We start from the raw sequence: 22,983 nt of genomic DNA on the forward strand, positions 1-22,983 counted from the left end.
CTGTGCGTACTTGCCGGTGGTTAAGACAGAAGAGACTGGCTTATCTCCATGCGGTCTTTTCCTGTCCCAACCAACGGCACCTTCTCACCGCTAGTCCTCCACACCCGTGGCGGGCTCTAAAGAGTGGAGAGTTCGGCGCGCCATCTATTTGCTCGCATTGCCGCGCCACATAAATAGGAGAAATTATCAACGGTCCCACCAGCACCACTTGATGTTGTTGGTTGTTTGGTTTTTGGTGCTGACGTCGCCACCAAATATTCCGTCCTAATGAATTCATTAATGCGCAGCCCAAGATCTTGCACCGCCTGCCTTATTTGGATGAAGGTCGAATTGTTCTTCCCATGATGTTGATATCGTCAGCATAGGCCACTAGTTGGGTAGAGTTAAAAAGGATGGCGCCTCTCGCATTTATCTCAGCATCACGGATCAATTTTTCCAAGGCCAGGTGATCGACGTATCAACGAACGTCTCAAATCTAAAATTTACCGCAATGTCGTTCGTCCAGTCGCTCTCTATGGTTCTGAGTGTTGGCCGACCATAAAAGACAATGAACGGCGTCTTGCGGTAATGAAGACGAAGATGCTACGTTGGACTAGTGGCGTCACACGTTTAGATCACATCCGAAATGAGGATATCCGCGATTGTTATGGGGTTGCACCGATCGTGGAAAAGTTGCGAGAGAGGCGTCTTGGATGGTATGGTCACGCGATTCGTGCAAACGAGAATTCACTTGCCAAGATTGGTCTGAACATCGAAGTCGATGGTAAACGATCAAAAGGCAGACCTAAGCAACGGTGGCTTGATACGCTGGATGGGGATTTGAAAGCCTCGAGATTGCACCCAGATCAGGCATTCGATAGAGCCAAATGGCGAAGCCGATCACGACGAGCCGACCCCGCTTGTGAACGGGACAAAGGCTGAAGAAAAAGAAGAGGTTAAAAACCGTGCACGATAGGGCATTTCCTTGTTTTAGACCGTTGTTGATGTCGAATGGCCTCGAAAGTGATCCTGTTGCTTTTATCTGACCTCGTACATTGCTCAGGGTCAGCCCAGTCAGTTTTACCAATTTCGTCGGGATACCGAATTTTCTCATCGCCAAGTACAGATTTACCCTGGTTATGCTATCATAGGCGGTCCTGAAGTCGATGAAAAGATGATGCAAGCGATGGCCATATTCCAACAGTTCCATAGCTTGCTGAATAGATAAAATCCGATTAGTTGCTGATTTGCCTGGAGTAACGCCTTTTTGATGGACATATGGGGCTACCCTAGTGTGCACGGACTAGACATCGAGTCTGTTTACACTGGGGCTATCACACCTAGCAAGAGAGCAGAGAATATTTTGTAGATGGTACTTAGCAACGTAATATCCCCACTGTCCCACGCGTCGCTTCCAAATTTAACCAGTTCGGTTGTAATTCCATCGGCTCCTGGCGACTTATGATTTTTAAGCGATCAATTGCACGGACTATTTCTTCTATGTTTGGTGGTGGCAGTATTTGTCCGTCGTCGTCATTTGACGGGACTTCCTTTTCTCCGATATTCTAGTTGTTGAGCAGTTCATCAAAATGCCCATTCTGTCAGAAAACAGATTTCTCTCTCTTTCTTGGCAGGATGAGCATAGAGCTGTATAAGTCTTTATCTTGTTGATTTGTTGGTAAAACTTCCGCGCCTGGTACAATTGCTCCCTGTACTTTTTGAGTTCACAGACCTGTTTGTTTTTCCAGTCTTCCTTTTTTCATCTATGAAGTCGATCGGAGTTCGCGATAAGTCTCCGCGTGTGGCCGCGTTCTTTGGGAATGCAACATTACTCAGTATGTAGGAATCTTCCATTCCATTGCTAGCTTACATTGATGGTGGAAGCAGCCGTTCCTACTTTTTTTTGTGATTGGGGCCAAGTATATTCGGCCTTGAGGTGGTTGTGTATTGTTAACACGTGTTTACATCAGATTCAATCTGCGACTGTGTTGCATAAGGTGATCATTCCATTTTTGGACAAGCTGCTCGAGATCATTTTTGCTATTATATGCTAGGAAATCATCATCTGCATAAAGCAGTGTATAGGGCGCTGGACGTTGGATGTCCCGTGTGACGGTGTCCATAACAAGAACAAAGAGCAATAGTGAGAGGGCGCTTTCTTGATGAACAGCAAGAGACACGAAGCGGTTTTGATACTTTTTTTTTAGCTATTATTAGACTATAATATAAAGCACAATACTGCCACATTTAGTGAAAATGACACTACTACTAAAAGAGTTATAATAGGCGAAATTTGCCGCTCTGGTGCAAATTTACTGCAATCTAAAACTATGAACGTGAGGATGACACTAAAGCGAATAGTCTGACATACTGGATGTATAAACATTGCGAGCTAGATACAAATGAGACAAATGTTAACTCAAATATTTAAGAAATTCAGAAAACCTTTTATACCTAAAGCGCCCCGGCTTGTCATTAGATTAGAGTTCTTCAGCTTGGGTAAGTTTCGTTGTCCCCTGGATTTTAAGGTTTTGTTTGCGCGCAGGATCAGGGCGTTGAAGTGTGTTAGAGCACTTCATTCAAGACCGTAACGGTACACTACAGGATTACCGTACCCTGTAGGACGCAATGTGGTCAGCATTGCGTTCGCCCGAGATTATTACCCTGATTTGACTCAGGTACCCATTCACAGCTGAGTCGATTAGTATCCGACGTCAAACCACAATATAAATCCCACTGCCATAATAACATGAACGGTTACAAATCGACGAGCCATGACGAGGAGATATCGGGAATATTTCTAATAAATTTCAACGAAGAATTGGTTCATCGTCCGTTTCCACACACACAGCCTACATTTGGAGGAATTCCACTTGCAAAAGGACCTGACGACATCGTGTCTGATTCCTAGAAAGCGACAAACCCGAAACTTCAATCGATTTATTGAGTAAGATAGAACACCATCTGACTAGCAAGAAAGCAACACCGTTCCAATATGGAAAAAGAAAGGTAGTTCAGCAGAATTTTCAAATTACCGTCCGATCCAGATGTTCTCCAATCCCATGAAGATTTTTGAACGCATTCTTCATAACCGTATTCCCAACATCGTTCAAGCAACCATCAATCAAACCGGGTTCGTTAAAAACTATGGAACTAATCACGCAATTCACGCTCCACGGTTACTCATAGTGAAAGATCTCTACATTATATGATATTTCTGCATCTAGAAAAGGCGTTTAACCGTGTGTCACACGAACTGATTTGGTATGCTCTGTGCCAAGACCTAACGCTGGGTTAAATTGCTTTCCCAAAACTAAATTTCGAAGTGTGGCAGGTATATCAAAACCCCTTTGTGAATTCGTTGGTGTTTACCGAGGAAGTGCCCTCTCAACACTCCTCTCTTTTCTTGTTATGGATTACACGGGATATCCAACGTCTCGCACCCTACACACTGTTTTATGCAGATGATGTTTTCCTGATGTTCCTTAGAGAGGTCTCTAGCAACTGGTTTAACAAGTCGGGAAGATGGGCGCTTCAGCTATGAAAGGTTTTGTGTATTTCTTTTATAAAGGCATTTGGATGTGCATTTGTCCATGCATATATTACGTGAGAATATCCACTTTTGGATGATAATGACTTTCCAAATCTTGAATTTGCAAAGAAGTGACAATTTTGATCTACTATAACTTTGTTAGTAATAGTGCGATTTCCAAACCTGAGAGAATCATGTTCTGTATTATAGATTATATTGCTGCAAAATTTCGTGGTGCTAGGATGAACTTAAGGGGGGTTCTGCAGCTAATTACTGAAAATTATAGTATAATATTATTATTAACTTTATTTGAACAGATATCGGCATGTAGGATTTCTGAGTCTAGGCACCATATAGTGACATCCTTCTGATTTTTTTCAGATTTTGGGGTTAGGAAGTTTCTGAGATTGGGTCCTTTCCCACAAATGTCAAAATTAAGATCGGCAAAGTATTGATCGGGACTTTCATACGACTATATTTGGTGAAAAAATATTACATCCCCCTTTTGAATGTATGGGGCCCCTCTCTCAAATTGAGCGTACACACTTCCCACCTTTCCGCCAAATTTGGTATAAATCGCTATGACCGTTTCCGAGCAAAATGCGTGTGGCAGACAGACAGGCAATAAACCGATTTTAATTGTTTTACAAAAAGGTTTTGTTTTACACAAAGAGAGGTGTCTTCCATGATGGCCATGATTCGCGCAAATGAGAACTCAAACTGGTCAACAACGAAGTCGAAACAGCGATAGCTTGATACGCTTGGCGACTGTATCCAGATCAGGCCTGTGACCGAGTAATAGCGCAACCAATCAAGAGGAGCTTACACCGCTTGTGAATCGGAAAAAGGCTGAAGAAGAAGAAGAAGATCCCAGGGCACAGGCCCGATTATTCTTATACTTTATCTCTATACATTAATACCATCGCTATCACCTGCCGCAAGGTTATTTGGGTATCAACTGGCCGGTAGTGTACTTTCAATCAGATCATTCAAATCGTGACCATCACGAGATTTGGGAGTTGTCTTTTGGACGTGCGGAATAAAATAAGCGCTGTTAACAGCCTCGAAAGAGATCATCACATGATGGTCATTTGTCTTGGCTTGCATCTTGCGCCTGCGCCTACTCGCAGGGCTGAAGAATTTTGAACCCCCACTTCCTTCAAATTCAGTGTCGACAGCTGTCATGATCTAACTGTCCATCGACAGTGGGAGAACTATCAACTAGGACTGCTCTTCCAAATAGGAGTGGAACCAACTCAACTTTCAATGTGTTTAAGCAGAGCGAAACCGAAGGACTTGACGGCCTTGTATTCTCCGCAATGACAATGATTTTGCTGCCATATATCATCTCATGATATAGCTTGTAGGCAGCATCAACTTTTTGGTGGTCCTATGAGGAATGTTAACAATTGGCTTCCCATTCGACATCGTGGATGTTAACGAGGTGGAAGGTATACCCCATCATAATTCTCAATCGTATAACATCTGGCTTTCTATAGGTGCTTCGGCTAATCGGCAACGAACATTCAATAGGATCGACTATGTCGCGATCAGATTTAGTTGCCTTCTGAATGTGAATAACATCAGCCTCGAAACTTACTATCATCTGATGGTCGCTTACCTTCGTATGTGCGTCGCTGGTAGGGGAACAGAGCGTCGGCCCCCAAATTCAATACGGGCCGTCTCCGCGATTGGCTGCCGGGAAAATTTCTTAGTGCGCGAGCTTTTTTTAAACTATCTGTACGAAAATATTGTTGAGCATTGGGTCGATATCAAACATGCCTCTGTTTCTGGTACGATTGAAGTTGTTACGCAAAGGCGGAAGTGGAATGTCACGTACTGTATCAATGTGAAATCTCTGAGGAATTTCAATTGAATTTGCATGAATGGGCAGAACCACAGGTAGATACAACCACACTCCCCCTTGCCCCTCAAGAAGGAAAATCAGTGCGAGTATGCACGATTTAAAATTTTGTTTCAAATTGCTCTGCTCTTGAGCATGAGCAAGATATAACGAAAACCGGATCAGCTGCGTTTGACATGCCCCTGGACTTGCCAATGTGTTGGTGAGATTGGCACGTTTTTGTCTATGTAGAAGCGAATACGTGAACATTGAAGGTGTTGATCAACTTGTATATCGAAGCAGTGTTGTCTTTGTAGACAGCGGCACTAAACTTGATATCGCACGACGCGCTCACTGTTTTAATTTAAATTTGGTAATGCAACTCTCTTAAAACTAACACCAAATTGAGATTTTTCCGTGCCAGTGTGCTCCTTGTACTATTATGTGGGGGTAGTATATGGAAAATGATCGCCGTTGTTACTCAACAAGGCCAAGCTTCATCAATTCATCTTTGCGTTGTGTCAGTCGGGCCAAGACAATAAGTAGCGAAGAAATTGATCGGCGAACGGGCCAGATGTCTGTAGATGGGTTGATCAGAAAGTGATGGCTCCTTTGCGGGTTATGGCATGTAATGGGACCCACTATCTCAAGTTTGCCGACGAGTGGGTGACCCTAGAGCATCGTGGAGAAGAAGTAGAAACTTCTGGAAAAATCGTGGAAGGAGTTGAGTTGAGCCGAGAACTGGCAGCAATGGTGCTGGTCTGGTTGACGCGCTATCTCCACATAGGGGACTATGGCAACCACATATATTAATTCTGGCCAAAAGATGATACACCTTATCTCTTACAAGAGCATTTGAAACAATGTTTTCAGGAAGTCCGAATCTTGATTTCAGTCAAATGTCAATAGACATCGTAAAACTAACCCTTCGTCTCCAGAGGAAAGTGTTGAATGTTAATGGATTGTTTTCTACAACTCGCAAAACAAAATGTTTCAATGTTGATATTTAACTTTTTTTAAGATGTGGGTGAAAATATAAACAGGTATACTTTGTCATCCTGAATTCTATTGCGCAATATGCAATTATTCCAAGTACTTTCCAATCGTCCATCCAAACAACTCAATCTTATTTAGGTTGAATTATTGAAAATTTACATTTCATTCCTAAATTACGAGCTTATTGACCATAGACATCGTTTTCTAAAGATTCTTGAGCCATGTCTCCAATAATGCAAATTCATAGCTGCAATCAATTTATTAAGAAGTGCATTTCCACCTACACTCTACACAGAATCGCTGCAATAGTGGATTCTCATAACAGTCGTTGTAAAATGGTAAATCGATTAGTAAAGACTTTAGAGAGTAGTTGGTATCTTTCCCTAATCTTTCAAAAACTCCTTTATAGCTAAACAGGGACACTTTTCACAATATTCTTTTCCAAACGTTATAGTTAAATTAATCTTACAGAAAATCCTTGCCACCACATTTCCCATAATGGGAGGATTTTATTACTCAAAGTTTATTGTATTTAATTAAGCTCACATAAAACCAGCCACCGATTTTATTGTAGGTAATTGGTACCAATACGCTTAGACTCCCCTTGCGACTTATTGATATTATTTCGCCGCCCAAAAAATCACTTTTGTCCTTGTTCACTGTATCCTTCCAGACTTCATGCTTGAGTGCTTTCTTTCTTTAGAATATAATGCCAATCATCGACATTTAGATATTTTGGTGGGGTGGCTACCATTGCCCTCGCTATTCGTGTTTTTAAAAGTTAAGAAAAGTTTCTATTTAACCTTCTGGGTGGTAATTAACAGCTTGTAGTCACCAATAATCCAGGTACTTTCTAGTTAATGAAGTGATAATTAAAATGCGATTTATGTGCAGTTACGGAGAGGTTTCCAGTATTTAGAGAGCTTTCAAACAGTTCTAGACTTAACTCCAGTGAAGGTTAGATATTTAAAAAAATAGCGATGATAATAGAGAAGCACCAAAAAGTGCGAAGGCGTGCCAGCCTGCACTTGAGTTTGTCAAGAAGCATGCATAAAGCCAGGAAAAACTACATACTGAAGTCCATCGAGGCAACAGGACTATCTTTCTGCAGAGAAACGTCTATTCATGGTTGTCGGTTTCTAGTCGAAGAAATTGATAAGACTGGGAATACTTACGTCAGGTAATTGCCGTTTAATTGGTCAATCTTACTATAGAATTTAGAGTTGAATTTATTCTAAACGCGTTGTGCTAATATCTTCTCTTGCAGACGTTTTCGACGAGCTGCCAGTATTCTAGTCTGGGTTCCAGCTGTTACTTTCGGCTCAGCGTTTGCAATATACCTAATGATACTAGTTTGGAACCGATACCAAACAACCCCAACAATCACTACAATTGAGACCAACAATTACCCAATTTGGAATGTACCCTTTCCTGGAGTAACAATTTGCAATGTGAATAGTGTGTATGAACCTAACACTCATAACATATCCTTAGAATTGTAAGTAAACGTGTTTCCCATAAACGGTTTTCAAGGTTTACGCTTTCATTGTAGGCTAAAACGTGGATTTACTCCTGCTGGTATTGAAAGTTTTTTTCAAAGTTTGGCTGCACTAGTCAACTTCCGGGAAGTGGACAGTGCGTTCGGCAGAATATTTCAGGCATTGGAAGATTTAGGATACTCAATGGAAAAACTTATGTTCGATATGGCCCAGCCATGTGAGAATCTCATCAGAGAATGTGTTTGGCTTGGGAAAACGGTGCCATGCAAGTCTCTATTCCGATTAGTAAAAAGTGCAAGAGGATTTTGCTGTTCATTCAACTATAAGGCTCTTAGATCCTCCCTGGAAATGTGAGTTATTTTTTCTTTTTATTATATTATATGGAGTTTTGGTTAGAAAAAGCAGTTTATTCCGAATGTGTGTCATTTATTGAATTACCTTTTACTACATTACATGTTTCTCTTTTCTGATATGTATGTATGGTAAAATGGTTAAAAATCTAACACCCATGGTTTCCTGAGAGGTCTACATTGATCATTTTTGTACGTCATGCAGTCTTATAGGGCCCATACATTATCAAATAGATTGCGCAACATCGCGCTGTTTGCATTGTGCAATTGCATTTCCGAAATACTTTATCAAATTTAGTTCAAACATTAGCTATTCTGATTCAAGAATTCCATTTTTCTTCCTGTTTGAAGGCGGACCCAAATATTGCAAATGATATCTCCGTATATCTATAAACCTGTGAACCTATACATGAAGCTTTAAAATTTGAAAAAGTAACTGCCGCCCAAACACTAGGAATTTTGGTAATGGTCGAAATTTCAGACCCATTGCGTTTCCGTTGCACAAAAAATTTCAAACATGTTCGAAACTCGTTAAACATTTGCGCAAAGCATCAAACACGCACCTGTGTATCCGGATAGCTCACTAATCAAAGCGCTAGGCTGTCGTACGGAAGGCCGCCGTTCTAATCTCACTAGTAGCAGTGGGATTTATATTGTGACTTAACAAATCAACTCAGCTGTGAAAGAGTATCTGAGTCAAATCAGGATAATAATCACGGGTGACCGCAATGCTGACCACATTGCCCTCTACAGGGTATTGTAATCCTGTGGTTTATCGGTATGGTCTTGAAAGAAGTGCTCTAACAAACTTCAAGGCCCTGATTCCCTGACAAATTGGATTGTCGCGCCAACTGCAAAAAGTATGGTCAAATGCTAAAAAAAAATATTTTTTATCTAAAAAGTGAGGTTCGTACAATAGATAAATGATCTATAAGTATACAGAAGAAATTTGAGGTGAAACGGGAGAATGGTTATTTTGAATTTTTTCAACGCTACCGAGAAAGTGTGTTTCGACAAAAACGTGTTTAAAGTTTGTAGTACTACTCTCTTCTAAGCACTGTAAAATGAAAATAGGTGTTCTTAAAGTACTTCTCTATCAAAACAAATAAAGAACACAAAAATACAAAATTTAAGAGTAAGTCGCCTTCTTAATCTCATTATCATTACAGTAAATGCGTGTGATAAACTTAAAGAGTGTGAGAAGCGCAATGGTCAATAAAATGAAGTCAGAGCTGCAACTGAGATTTGATCTCGGATCACTTCACCAATTGCTCCGTTATAGGAAATGTAAAACGCTATTTGAGTTGAGAATTAAGAATTCCCTCAAAATAATTTGTCTTAATAGACGACTAAAACGGTGTATGGTAGCAATCTGCAAATCTCAAAATCAATAACGCTTTGACGGTGCGGTGTTTGAAGGAGTAGAGCGTCAGTCCCTAAATCTCATTACTCTAGGTTCGAATCCCAGTCGTCATGGATATCTGTGTTTGTCCCGCTGCTGTGAGCTTATCACTTGCACTGCACTAAATGTGATGATAATGAAACTGGAGCATAGCCCCAACAGAGATTGTGTGGATGCTCCATACTCCACTAAGGAAACACTAAACTACAAATCTCGAAATCAACGATGTTTGGAATTGGCTACCACCAAGGAATCGGACCGATCTTTCGGCTACGAGCTTCTGTCTTGTCAACGGTTTATGATTGGATTTTGGAATGAGCGAATAGCGACGGCGGTCTAGATGGTTCCTAGAATGCTAACTTGCTCCAACTTCAACGAGAAGGATGGTGGGACCCTGGGGTTTACTCCTCTCCTTCCTGTGGCACTGAGTTGTTGTATTTTGAAAAACCTTCATGAATACGGTGTCGGATTTATGCTTGCTGCACCTGAAAGGCATTCCCTTTTGTTCTGAAAACCGGTATCAAGCAGAGTACTAGCTGTGAGATTCCGGTCCACTATGAGAAACATACCAATAGCACCATATTAAGCCCCAACTAAGATTTCCGATTCAGAGGAAAGGGAGGCTTTCTATGAGCAATTAAATGCGGTCCAGGAGAGGCTTTCCAAAGGGGACATTGCGATCGTGTTGGCATATGGGATGATATTGCCAACATGGGCTCCGATAACATCTTGCACTAACATGTAATGCTGAAATTTGGTTTTGTTGACCGTAACGGAGATGTTGGGCTTTCTGCAATTTCCACCGCTTCGTCATTGGTGGAATATTGTTCAAGCATAAAGCTTGCCATAAAGTCAGCTGGGTTTCAACGTAACGCACATCTAATCCGATCGACCACATTGCAATTAGCAGTAGATTTAGGAGTTGTCTTCTAAATATGCGAAATGATAGAGGCGCGGATATCGAACCCGAGCGAGATCATCACTTCGTTTGCGTTTCACGTCCGCGTCTTCTCAGGGGTGGGAGGTTCGATTTCTGAAGCCCAAATCATTCGCTTACTGGACCCGACTGTCCTTTGACAGTGGGAAAATTAGACAAACGTTTCGAAAAGCTGGCCCGAGGGCCGCAAACTCCGGTTGACTGCCGCTGGGCTTAGCGGTCTCCCCGCGAAACTGTTCACCACAGCTCCGGCTGTAGGAATGAATTGAAAAACATTTCGTAAGTTTAATAGGCCGAGAAGAGGCTTGTTTCCGAGCGCCTTATCACGCCCCGAACATCGAACTTGATGTCACTCGAGGCATTAACAGTGCTACATTCGTGTTTGATGTTTTTTGTCTAAAATTTGAAAAAACAGATACCTCGACACCAACTACGAATTGAATAATCAATGCGTGTTCGCGGTCTTTCTAGCAATAAATTTTCAGGAATTAAAACTCAATACCGTCTTATTTTTTAATTTTTTATTTGAGATATATCGATATTTCGGGAACGACTTATTTGCTTCTTCAATGCCGGATATATACTCAAGTATACACCCGGCATTGAATAAAGTAACAAGTTCCTCTCGAAATAACGATGTGTGCAGAATAAGTTTTAATTTTTAAAAACAAGTTGAGATTGTTCAGCACCAATGTTCTCTCTGTGCTGTTATATTGGAGAGTGACCACCACATTTACTCAAAAGCCCCAAGCCTATGTTGACGCCTGTCTGTGTCGTGTCATCGGTGTGCTCTGACCTAAGAAAATTTCGAAAAATAGCAAAGTAAAGTTATTCTCTACCTACGGTGCGTTTCCTAACTAAAGGAGCAATACGGTGAATGGATCAGATTTCAATGGCGCTTGCTTGAGCGTTGTCCATTAAACTTTAAGTCCTATTTTTAATGAAAATATAATTAGTGGCGCCTAGCATATATGGAAGCTAGTGCAAACGGCGCGCCGCCACTAATTATATTTTCGCTAAAAATATGGTTTAATATTTCTAAGGACGATAAAGCCGCGACCTTTTTTCAGTAATAGTTAATAAAATACCTAACGCTTTTAAAGTTTTGCTCTATCAGGTATAACCCATTATGAATTTGCAGATTCGCTGCACAGTCACGTGTGCGAATTGCGGGAAACGCTCGACGAATCTCTGGAGCAACAAGGGGCGGTAAGATGTTTTACCCGCCCCCGCCGTTGTTGCGTAGTAGGAGCGGATGATGAAGAGGTTCATTTCCTCAGTCCACTTTTTCCGCTGCTTACCCGAGTCTGCTGAAGTGGTCGCCACAGATTGTGGCGAAATAGCTGCAACAGGCGGTGCAATGTTCCTGGTCCTCGTGGCACCTAGACGTCGAACCGCCCCACGACTAGCGGTTTCGACGCCGTGCTGTCCATTACGGGAGCCCGAGCCAGTCACCAAGTCAGACGACTCCCGCCGGTTATCCGCACCGCACCTCAAGTTTCTCATTATATGGATTCACATTTCATACCTAACTGCCAGGTGTGGTGATAGCTTCCTCAATGAGTAACCTGCAAGACTTCAAAGTTCCCGCACTTTCCTCGCCTACCCTCTGACACGCTGCGGTGGCGTATAGCCATTCAGACTAAAACTATCCATCCCTCCTTCTTTCACAACCGGGCTTGTGATCGGCTACGGCGGAGGATATTATATTATTATTATTGCTGCTTGCATTTGATTTTGACAGACTTACGAGCTCCTTGACACAGTAATTTCCTTTTCTAACCGAAACTCTTTATGATGGACCCAAGAAGTAGTTTTGCCAACTGTGCCACCCCATTTTCCAGTGGACAATAGACGATATATGTAAAAATTTACATATACATTACTATTAATAAATTTACAGAGAAACAAAAGCGGACGACTACTTCCAAATCAACACACCTGTAATTAGGATTTCTGGGGCAGGCGAGGATGTGGGGCTGATATTGCTGGTGAATGTCGAGGAAGAATATTATGTTGCCCCAAAAAGGCAGTTCTACGGTACGGAAATTATAATCCACGACGCAGAAGACTTTCCCGAACAGACACTCATCAGTGCTTACGGTCAACCTGGGGATGAAGTCTCCATTGCTGTCGTCCCGTCCGTTGTCGTTACCGAAGAAAGCGCAGAGAACCTGCCAACAAGTCTCCGATTTTGCAGATTTAGTAATGAGGTATAACTGCTCAACATGGCAATGAACAAAATTTAATATATTTTCATTCACCTAGAAACCACTGAGGATAACGAAGAAGTATAGCTTTCAGTCATGTTTGACAGAGTGTCGTGCTGATTCCATTTTGAAAAGATGTGGTTGTTTGCCGTTTTTCTTCCCGGAATTGAGTGAGTATGCAAAGATGTTCTCACTAAACTACAGGGTGCGGCAGCATAACGTCCTTTTTTCAAAACTCAATAAAAACTATTGTATGCATCGGAAAATATTTATTTATTTTTTATAATGTAGGTACATGTCTAAAGTTTTTATTTACACTGTTTTGAAGATCAAATCTGTTAGGTGACGTCCCCATTCTCCATACATTGAGTAAATCGATTTCTGGCGTTTGTCATGACTCTTGTTAAAATAGCAGGTGTTGTGTTGGCAATTTCTTCTTGGATGTTGGTCTTCAAATCATGTAGGCTTCTTGGACGGTTCACATAAACACGGAATTTCAAAAAACCCCATAGAAAAAAATCACAAGGGGACAGATCGGGAGAGCGTGCCGGCCATTCCAAATCGCCTCTAATTGAGATAAGGCGCTCTGGAAAGTGCTGCCTCAAAACAGCCATCGATGCTCTTGAAGTGTGTGCTGTTGCACCGTCTTGTTGGAACCAAGTGTCCCCCAAATCCAAATTTTCTAGCCATGGGAAAAAAAAATTCTGTAGCATGTTTACATACCGGTCCGAATTCACTGTAACTCATTTTCACTGTAACCTCATTTTCCTCAAAAAACCAGGGACCAATAATTCCAGCTGAGGAAATTGCACACCACACTGTGACTGGGTGAATGCAAAGGCTTTTGATGCAATTCTCGAGGCTTGGTGTCAGCCACACAAATGAAAATGAGCTTCATCGCTAAAAAAACAATAGCACCCTCGGGAACGACATCAAGAAGAAGCTCACACGCGCTCACCCGAGAATTGAAGTCACGTTCTGAAAGTTCCTGCACTATCGCCATCTTATAGGGATGAAAATGAAGATCATCACGAAGAATTCTTCTCACAGAACGTTCGGATAGTCCAAGGGCAGATGCATGTTTGCGCGCAGAACGCCGTGGCGATCGCAACATTGACGCTCTCACTGCTTCAATGTTCTCAGGTGATCTAACGAGCCGAGGGACTCCAGTGCTTCCTTTTGTCGCACTTGCAGTTTGTCTGAATGTAGTGACCCATGTAACAATTGATTTGAGGTCTGGGACGAGAGCCAACGGGGCTAAATTAAAGCGATTCCGAGATGCACGCTGTGTTGCAATAACCGAACATCCGCTTGAAAAGTAAACCTCAACGGCAAAGGCACGCTCCTCACTATTCCAACGCATGATGGCGACTGAACCGTGTCGGGACAAAACTTTACAGTATCCCCTCTTGAACAAGACCACTAGCGCTCCGCTATGACATCAACTAACTGAGTGGCGCGTATTTTAAAAAAGGAAATTATGCTGCCGCACCCTGTATAATCACTTGAATATGAAGTACAGAGAGTAAGAATCGTTGCGGTCTGAAGCTTAGAAATATCTGATATTTTTATTTTCTTTTATTAATTTGAAGTCAGTTGACCAACTTGAATGAATTGGCTTTGTGGTTCCTGCTTAGATTTTTTGTTTGATAATATATATTTGACTAAAAATATAATTTTTAGATTCCAAGTCAGTCATTCGATTATTCTTTCTAAAATTTTTGTTATTTTCGTATTGATTACTCATTCCTGTTTGACATAAACGTAGTACCACACCTCCGTGGTGCGAAATTCACCTAATATGTGAAAAGCTTGATTCCAGAAAGTACTAAATCTATTTCGAATAATTTTTCAGGAAACAGAATCTTGTTTTTATATGTTTTATGTGTTATTTTATTTATAGTTATAGAAACTATATGTATGTTATCCGAATTCGATTAGATTAGATAGAGATAACAGCTATATATGTAATAATAGAACAAGTCGGGAAACCGGAAGCTAAACGCTTCAGGTACGAAAGGTTTTGTGTATTTCTTAGTACGTAGCACGTAATATATCCATATATTATGTGATAGTATCCACTTTCGGGTGATATTGACATTCATAGTCTTCAATTTTCAAAGAAGCAACAAATTTGAGGTATTATAACTTTGTTAGTAATAGTGCGATTTCCACCAAACTTGGTAAGATCATGCTCTATAGTATAGCCTATATCACTGCAAAATTTCATGGTACTAGGATGAACTTAAGGGGGGTTTCTAGCCAATTACAAAAAATTGTATTAATATACTATTATTAACTTTATTTAAACAGATATCGGCATGGAAGGTATTTCGGCACCATATAGTGGCAGCCTCCTGATTTTTTTCAGATTTTTCGGTTTGGTAATTTCTGAGAATGGCCCCCTTAAAGAAGTGATCACTTACAACAGTTCGAAATGTACACTTGGCAGCAATTTGCTACAGACGAGATGTGCTTTGAAGTCGTCGACGAGCAGCAAGATCCGTTCAAGTTAGTCTGTCGGCAGAAGAAACCCAAAAAGCAACAGGTGATTGCTAAAAGTGTAAATTCTCCCCAAGTGTCAATGACTCGTCTGCTAATGTGTTAAAGCCCAGAGAAAGATAATTCCCGCAATTACGGCATATGATATTAATGTCTCGCAGCTACTCAAATCACTAAAGGGCAAGGGCCTACAAGTAGCGCTAAAAAACACGAGCAGTGATAGAACCCTCATTTTTGCGTAGTCCACAAGGGACTATGTTAATTTTTTTTCGCCCATTAACAAGCACCCGCGAAACCCCTCCATTCCTTAGAACTCAGTACATAATAACCCGCGGTCTCCATAGAGAAACTGACATTGAAGAAATTATGGCTGAGCTCACTACAGTTGAAAGTTGGCTCGGTTGCAATTTTAGTGACCAAGCAAGAAACGCCTCCCAAATTTTTCAGGTGAAATCCTGTAAAACATTTTGCAGTTGAACTCCAACTTTCCTCGTCTTCTCAACTGCAGAAGCGAGTCCTAACGGTTGTTAGACAAAGTCAAGTCAAAATTAGCGCCTTATCTGAACTTGAAACAAGTCGGGAAACCGGAAGCTTGACGCTTCAGGTATGAAAGGTTTTGTGTTTCCCTATGTGAAGAGCATAACGTAGTTCTCCATTGGCTTATAGCATTGCCACGAGATATTGAAATTGCTCAGTTCTGGGCAGATTATTGCCATTGCCAGAACTGAGCGATTTAAATATCTCGAAGGGCAGGTTACTGCCATTGCCAGAACTCAGCGATTTATATATTTTGAGTCAATGCTATCAGCCAATGGAGAACTGCGTAATGAAATTGTTTCATGCATTAATGCATCCTGGATGAAGTGGCATTCCCCAACTGGTGTTCTTTGTGACCAACGTATCAGCACACGTCCCAAATCTAAAATTTACTGCAATGTCGTCCGTCTGCCGCTGTCTATAGTTCTGAGTGTTGGCCGACTATAAAGGACAATGAACGGCGTCTTGCGGTAATGGGGACGAAAATGTTGCATTGCACTGGTGGCGTGACACGTTTTGATTACGTCTGAAATGAGAATATCCGTGATCGATATGGGTTTGCACCGATTGTGGAAAAACTGCGAGAGACGCGTTTTCGATGGTGTGGTCACGTAATTCTCTGAGTTTAATATTATTAGCAAATGCCAACAATTTAACCAACATCAAATATAAACAAGTCGGGAAACCGGAAGCTAAACGCTTCAGGTATGAAAGGTTTTGTGTATTTCTTTTATAAAGAGATTTGGGTGTGCATTTGTTCCATTAGCATGTAGTACGTAAAATATGCATATATTATGTGAAAATAGCCACTTTCAAGTGATATTGACATTCATAGTCTTGAATTTGCAGAGGAGCGGCAGCTTTGACCTAGTATAACTTTGTTAGTAATAGTGTGATTTTCACCAGGCAGGATGATGCTTTATACTGCAGCCAACATTGCTGCAAAATTTTGTGATTCTAGAGTGAACTTAAGGGGGGTTTTCCTGTCAATTTTTAAAAATTATAGTAATGTCTTATTATTAAAAAAACAGTGAAGCCACGACGGCTTTACGGTTACTTACCAGGGCAGAGGCAAATCGTCAGACGCTGCCTCTGCTCTGCCCTGGGAGCAGCGTGACCGTAGCGGCTCGCAGATGTTGAATGCTCCTTTATATGATTCGTAGAACACGACATGCCTACGAATTATATTGAGCGCAAATCCGCCTTATTGACCAGAGCTTGGCCAGAGGTGAAATATTCGTTTTGAGAATGATGGGGTCCTAAGTCCGCATCAACTTAAAGCCGTCGTCGCTTGACTTTTTTTTTAAAAGTTTGGGTGCAAGCCCTAAGCGAGGGGTCCGTGGACCAGGAAACAGGGAGTAAGTTGCTCCCCATTTGGTCCGGTCCAGCATTAAGTTGATCCGGACTTAGGACCCCATCATTCTCAAGACGAATACTATTATTAACTTTATTTGAAAAGGTATCGGTATGGAGGGTATTTCGGAGCCTAGGCACCATATAGTGGCAGCCCCCTGATTTTTTTCAGATTTTTCGGTTGGGTAGTTTCTGAGAACGGGTTCGTTAAAGAAATGATCATTTTCAACCCCCCGCACTCCCCACCTTTTAAACAAATGTCAAAACTAAAACCGACTTCGAAAAGTACTCACCGAGACCTTTAATTTGATACCCCGCATGACTATATTTGATGAAAAAAAATTGACACCCCCTTTCGTATGTATGGGGACCCCCCCTTAAATTCGACGTAAAAGGATGTAACTCACTATATGCGTGAGCGTTCATAGTTCTTCTTCTTCTTTCTTTCTACCAAATTTTGTGTCAATCGCTACAACCGTCTCCGAGAAAAATGCGTGTGACGGACAGACAGACAGACAGTAAACCGATTTTAATAATGTTTTGTGTTTACACAAAACCTTGAAAAGGGATAGGGAGAATTAGATTCTTCTTGAATGGAATTTTAATATTTCACTCGAATTTCAATTATTCTCGTTAATTATGGCGTCAGCATCTTATTTGTATGGCTTAGGATGCTGTTAATTAGCGCGAAATTTACAAGTTTGAACTTCTATAACTTTGACACTAATAGTTGGACTTTCATGGAACTTGGCGTGCGTATGCACGAGACTGTCCTCTATGCAAAATTTAGTACACCTAGGATGAAATTAAGGGGAGTTTTTTAGTCAATTTCTAAAAGTTGGTAATACACTATTAGTAAATTTTTTGAGCAGATACCGGAATGGGACATCTCTCGAAGATTAGATTTCACATAAGTGCTTTACACAAAACTTTAAAAAGGGCAGCAGATAAATAGATTCATAAATGCGACTTTAATATTTCATTTGAGGGACTATCTGAGGAACCGCTCCCTGCTCTATGAAACACTAGAAGCTCAAAGGTGGATGGAGGTCACGTCGGGGGTAGCACAGGGATCCATTCTAGGGCAGGACCTCTGGAACGCTACCTATGACAGTCTGCTTAAACTCGACGTGCCAGAAGAGTCGCGCCTGGTCGGCTACGCAGATGATGTCGCAGCGCTTGTTGCTGGACGCACTGTCGAACAGGCGCAAAGCAGACTCGGCATATTGATGCGACGGGTAAGCGGATGGATGACTACTCATGGTTTCAACCTTGCACTGGAAAAAACCGAAGTAGTCATCCTGACTAAAAAGAGAATTCCGACCCTGCGTCCCATATCGTTCGGCGAGTCGATGTTCGAGTCAAAATCAGCGGTAAAGTACCTCTGGTTGACTCTTGACTCAAAGATGAGCTTTTCTGAGCAAATGCAAGCAGCAGCGAACAAGGCTGCGGCTGGAGTTTCGGCGTTAAGTAGGCTAATGGCAAACATTGGGGGTCCTACGTCTAGTAGGCGACGTCTCCTGATGAGCTCAACGCAGTCTGTCCTGCTCTACGGCGCAGAGGTATGGGCTGGCGCTCTTAACAAAGAGGTATATCGTAAACGCCTCGCGCAAGTACAGAGACGGGGAGACGGGGTCTCTGAACCGGCCGTGAGGGTGGTCGCGGGAGTTATCCCCGTTGCCCTTCTTGCTAGGGTGCGTCAGGCCATATACAAGCGCAAGGGGGATGAGCCAAAGGAGGTGGTTGCTCGCGAAGAACGGCAACACACTCTAGACGAGTGGCAGCTCTCTTGGCAAAATGAAACTAAAGGCAGATGGACTGCGCGGCTCATCGGCAACTTAGGTGCGTGGCTGAATTGGAAGCATGGTGAAATTGACTATTTCCTTACCCAATTTTTAAGTGGGCATGGAGGTTTTCAGTCTTACCTGCACAAGATTGGAAAGGCGCGTTCTCCGGATTGTGTGTTTTGCAATGGAGTTGTGGACGACGCCCACCACACTTTTTTTTCTTGTGGAAGGTGGGATGGGGTTTGTCAGCAGCTCTATTGAAACACAGGGGATCTCTCTCCAGACAACATTGTCGAAGAGATGCTGAGGACTGCTGACAGGTGGAACCGTGTTGCCCATTACGTTCGGGCCCTTCTCGTTGCTAAGAAGATAGAAACCGACCGGTGGAGGAGCCGGATGGCAGGGGGTTCCTTGAACCGACAGTTTCCTTCCTCCTCTCCCCTCCCGTTGGTGAAAGGAATTCCCTGAATTGAAGGCTCCGTAATGCGGGAGAGTTCGGGGCTAGCCCGAAGTAATCTGACAAACGGTTCCAGGCTAGCTCTCTGACGATGGGGAGGTGTTTAGTTGGTAGTCCGACGACGTACCGAATCGGGAGTCCAACACTGTGTGCGTAAATGCATTCACCTACCCTACCCCAAAAAAAAAAAAATATTTCACGCGAATGTCAATTATTCCGGGTAATTATGACGTCAGCATGTGATTTGCATGCCTTTAGAAGCGGTAAATTCGCGCGAAATTGCTAAGTTTGAACTGCTATAACTTAGGCGTTAATTGCCAGATTTCCACAAAATAGAGCACGTATATACGAAATATTGTCCTCTATGCTGGTACAAGATTCGGAAGTCCTAGGATGAATTTAAGGGGGGTTTTTCAGTAAATTTCTAAAAAGTAGTAATATACTATTAGTAAGTTTATTTGAGGAGATATCGAGATAGGACATATTTTGAGGCCTATATTTCATTTAGGCGCACCACCCTGATTTTTCTCGGATTTTTAGGTTGGGTAGTTTCCGAAAATGAGTCCTATCTCACTTCAAGTGCGTACATTTTGACTCATTACTCACGCACTTTGCAATTTATGCCAAAACTAATATCAGTTTCGGAAAGCATAAATCGAGATCTTTCATTTGACACCCTACACAATTATATCCGGTGAAAAAAATTTTTGAATCCCCCCTTTGCATGTATGGGGAGTCCCCCTTTAAACTCCACCTAAATTTATGCCACTCACTGTATGCGTGGGATTTCATAGTTCCCATCTGTCCACCAAATTTCGTTCGGATCAGTTTAGCCGTTTTGGAGAAAAATGCGTGTGACAGACAGACAGACAGACAGACATTGAATCGATTTTAATAAGGTTTTGTTTTACACAAAACCTTAAAAATCAAGAATGTGTCCTTAGATGAAATCTAGGCTTCAAAATATGTGCCATTTCGATATCTGCTCAAATAAACTTACCGATAGTGTATTACCCACTTTTAGAAATTGACTGGAAAACTCCCCTTAAGTTCATTCTAGGGGTATCAAATTTCGCACGATTTAGCGCAGATGATAAATTTCATGGAAATCTGGCTACTAACGCCGAAGTTATAGCAGTTCAAACTTAGCAATTTCGCGCGAATTTACTGCTTCTAAACCATGCAAATCAGATGTTGACGTCATAATTAACGAGAATAATTGACTTCTGAGTGGAATATTTCAATTTTATTCCCGAAGAATCTAGTTCTCACCCAGCCCTTTTTAAGGTTTTGTTTGCAAAACAAAACCTTATTAAAATCGGTTCAATGTCTGTCAGTCTGTACGTCTGTCTTTTTTTTCATCTTTGGAAAGTGGGAAGGTTTAAAACCTACTGCTGCCATGCAGTTATGTGAGACTCCTACTCACTAAAACCACCTTAGCTGTTGATGAATCATTTTCAGCTCAATTACCACTTGATTGAAAGCCTCCGTTGATTCGAACATAAACTCCACTATATTTTCAGGTGTAAAGCATCTGTCTGCGATCGCCTCCAGCCTAGTTCGGTGTGAGTAAACCTTGAGCACTCAAATACAACATGCTCCACATTCTTAGCCACGTTACCACATCTAGGGCAGCATGGTGACTCGTCGTGTCCAAATCGATGTAGATAAGCCCGATAACCTTTATGTCCGTTTAAAAACTGTGTTCGTAGTAGTAGCTCCAACGGCCAGTTTATGCCTCGTTCCATCTCTTTTGCCATTTTGCGATGGATTCCCGCCGTGCTAGTTGCCATCGAAGTACAATAGACTCCCTGATTTCATACATTTTGTCGTAGAGACGCCGACCTTTATCCGCCAAGATGTCTATGGGGATTGTCCCTGCCAGTACATATGCTGCTTCTCCTGATGTTGTTCGATAAGCACTGCATACCCGGAGTGCACTTAGTCGATATGCTAAGTTAACTAACTATTGTTACTCCGATATCGTCCGCAAAGCCAATAGTTGTCACGCCGTTAGGAAGGCGTAGCGTCAGGACTCCATTGTACATAATTAACCACAGTAAGGGACCTAAGACAGACCCCCGTGGTACGCCGCACGTTATTGGGAATAATTTCTGTCCATCGTTTGAGTCGCAACATAATCTTTTTCCTAGAAGAAATGCAACAACGATGCGTACAATGTACTTCGGAGCCTGTAGTTTTGTTAGAGCCTCTATGATTTTCGTCCACTTTGCAGTGTTGAATGCATTTTTTACATCGAGTGTCACCACTGCGCAGCATTTGTCATCTTGTATTGCAGCTAGGGCAGTCACCATGTTGATTGCATCGACGGTTGATCTCCCCTTACGAAACCCGAATTGCTTGTCGGATAGGCCTCCTTCCTTTTCCGCAACAGCGAGCAACCTGTTGTATAATACTCGTTCAAATAGTTTACCAATGGTATAGACCAAACGTATCGGTCGATATGAGGAGGGGTCACCCAATGGTTTACCTGGCTTCGAAATAAGTATCAACTTTTGCAGCTTCCATTGCTCTGGGAAGTCTGCTTTTCTAAGGCATACCGTAAAAACTCTGGCAAACAAACCTGGTGCTGTCCTGGCTGCCAGTTCTACCACTACAGGAATTTCGTCAGGGTTTACATGGACTTTAGGCAGATTTGTGTAGTTCACATCCCCTGGGAAGAGACTGTCCACTATGTTTTGTAGTAATTTAAGACAGGTAATCGGTGGAGAGCGCTTGCCTTTCAGTGATGACATTACAGACCTGTAGGCGCTATCTACACAAAACCTTATTAAAATCGGTTTACTGTCTGTCTGTCCGTCACACGCATTTTTCTCGGAGACGGTTGTAGCGATGGACACCAAATTTGGTAGAAAGGTGGGGACTATGAGCGCTCACGCATATGGTGAGTTATATTCTGTTACGTCTTTTAGTTTTGACATTCGTTAGAAAGGTGGGGAGTGCGGAGGGTTGAAAGTAATCATTTCCTTAACGGACCCATTCTCAGAAACTACCAAACCGAAAAATCTGAAAAAAATCAAGAAGCTGCAACTGTATGGTGCCTAGGCCCCGAAATACCCCCCATACCGATACCTGTTCAAATAAAGTTAATAATAGTACATTACTATAGTTTTTTGTAATTGGCAGGAAAACTCCCCTTAAGTTCACCCTAGAATCACGAAATTTAGGCTACACCAGAGAGCAACTTGTGTGGAAATCGCACTTCTACTAACAAAGTTATAATAGGTTAAAGCTGTCCGTTCTGTGCAAATTCAAGACTTTGAATGTCAATATCACTTGAAAGTGGATATTTTCACATAATATATGCATATACTACCTGCTACATACTAATGGAACAAATGCACTCAAATTTCTTTATAAAAGAAATACACAAAACCTTCCATACTTAAATCGTCTAGCTTCCGGTTTTCCGACGTGTTTGTATCTGTTGTAGGTTAAATTCTTCCCATTTGCTAATAATATTAAACTCAGAGTGTGAAGCGTATGAGGTTGACTATTATCAATACAGGGCTTTCCATAAAATGATTTATTTAAATCGCTTTCTAAAAAATTGAGGGCAATGGAATTTTTAATTATGC

The 22,983-nt window shown here is 41.8% G+C and overlaps 1 protein-coding gene across 1 annotated transcript in view; it reads left to right on the forward strand.

Moving 5' to 3' along the window:
- Positions 1–7,305: 7,305 nt before the first annotated feature.
- Positions 7,306–22,983, forward strand: part of LOC119649498 (sodium channel protein Nach-like) — a 30,421-nt gene continuing 14,743 nt past the window's right edge. Inside the window, exons 1-5 of the mRNA XM_038051665.1 lie at positions 7,306–7,530; positions 7,618–7,848; positions 7,903–8,199; positions 12,442–12,751; positions 12,807–12,918. Coding sequence (XP_037907593.1) covers positions 7,331–7,530; positions 7,618–7,848; positions 7,903–8,199; positions 12,442–12,751; positions 12,807–12,918 — 1,150 coding nt within the window. The 5' untranslated portion in view covers positions 7,306–7,330. The remainder of the gene's footprint in view (positions 7,531–7,617; positions 7,849–7,902; positions 8,200–12,441; positions 12,752–12,806; positions 12,919–22,983) is intronic.

Source organism: Hermetia illucens, chromosome 2 (assembly GCF_905115235.1).
Source record: "Hermetia illucens chromosome 2, iHerIll2.2.curated.20191125, whole genome shotgun sequence".
Classification (NCBI taxonomy): domain Eukaryota; kingdom Metazoa; phylum Arthropoda; class Insecta; order Diptera; family Stratiomyidae; genus Hermetia; species Hermetia illucens.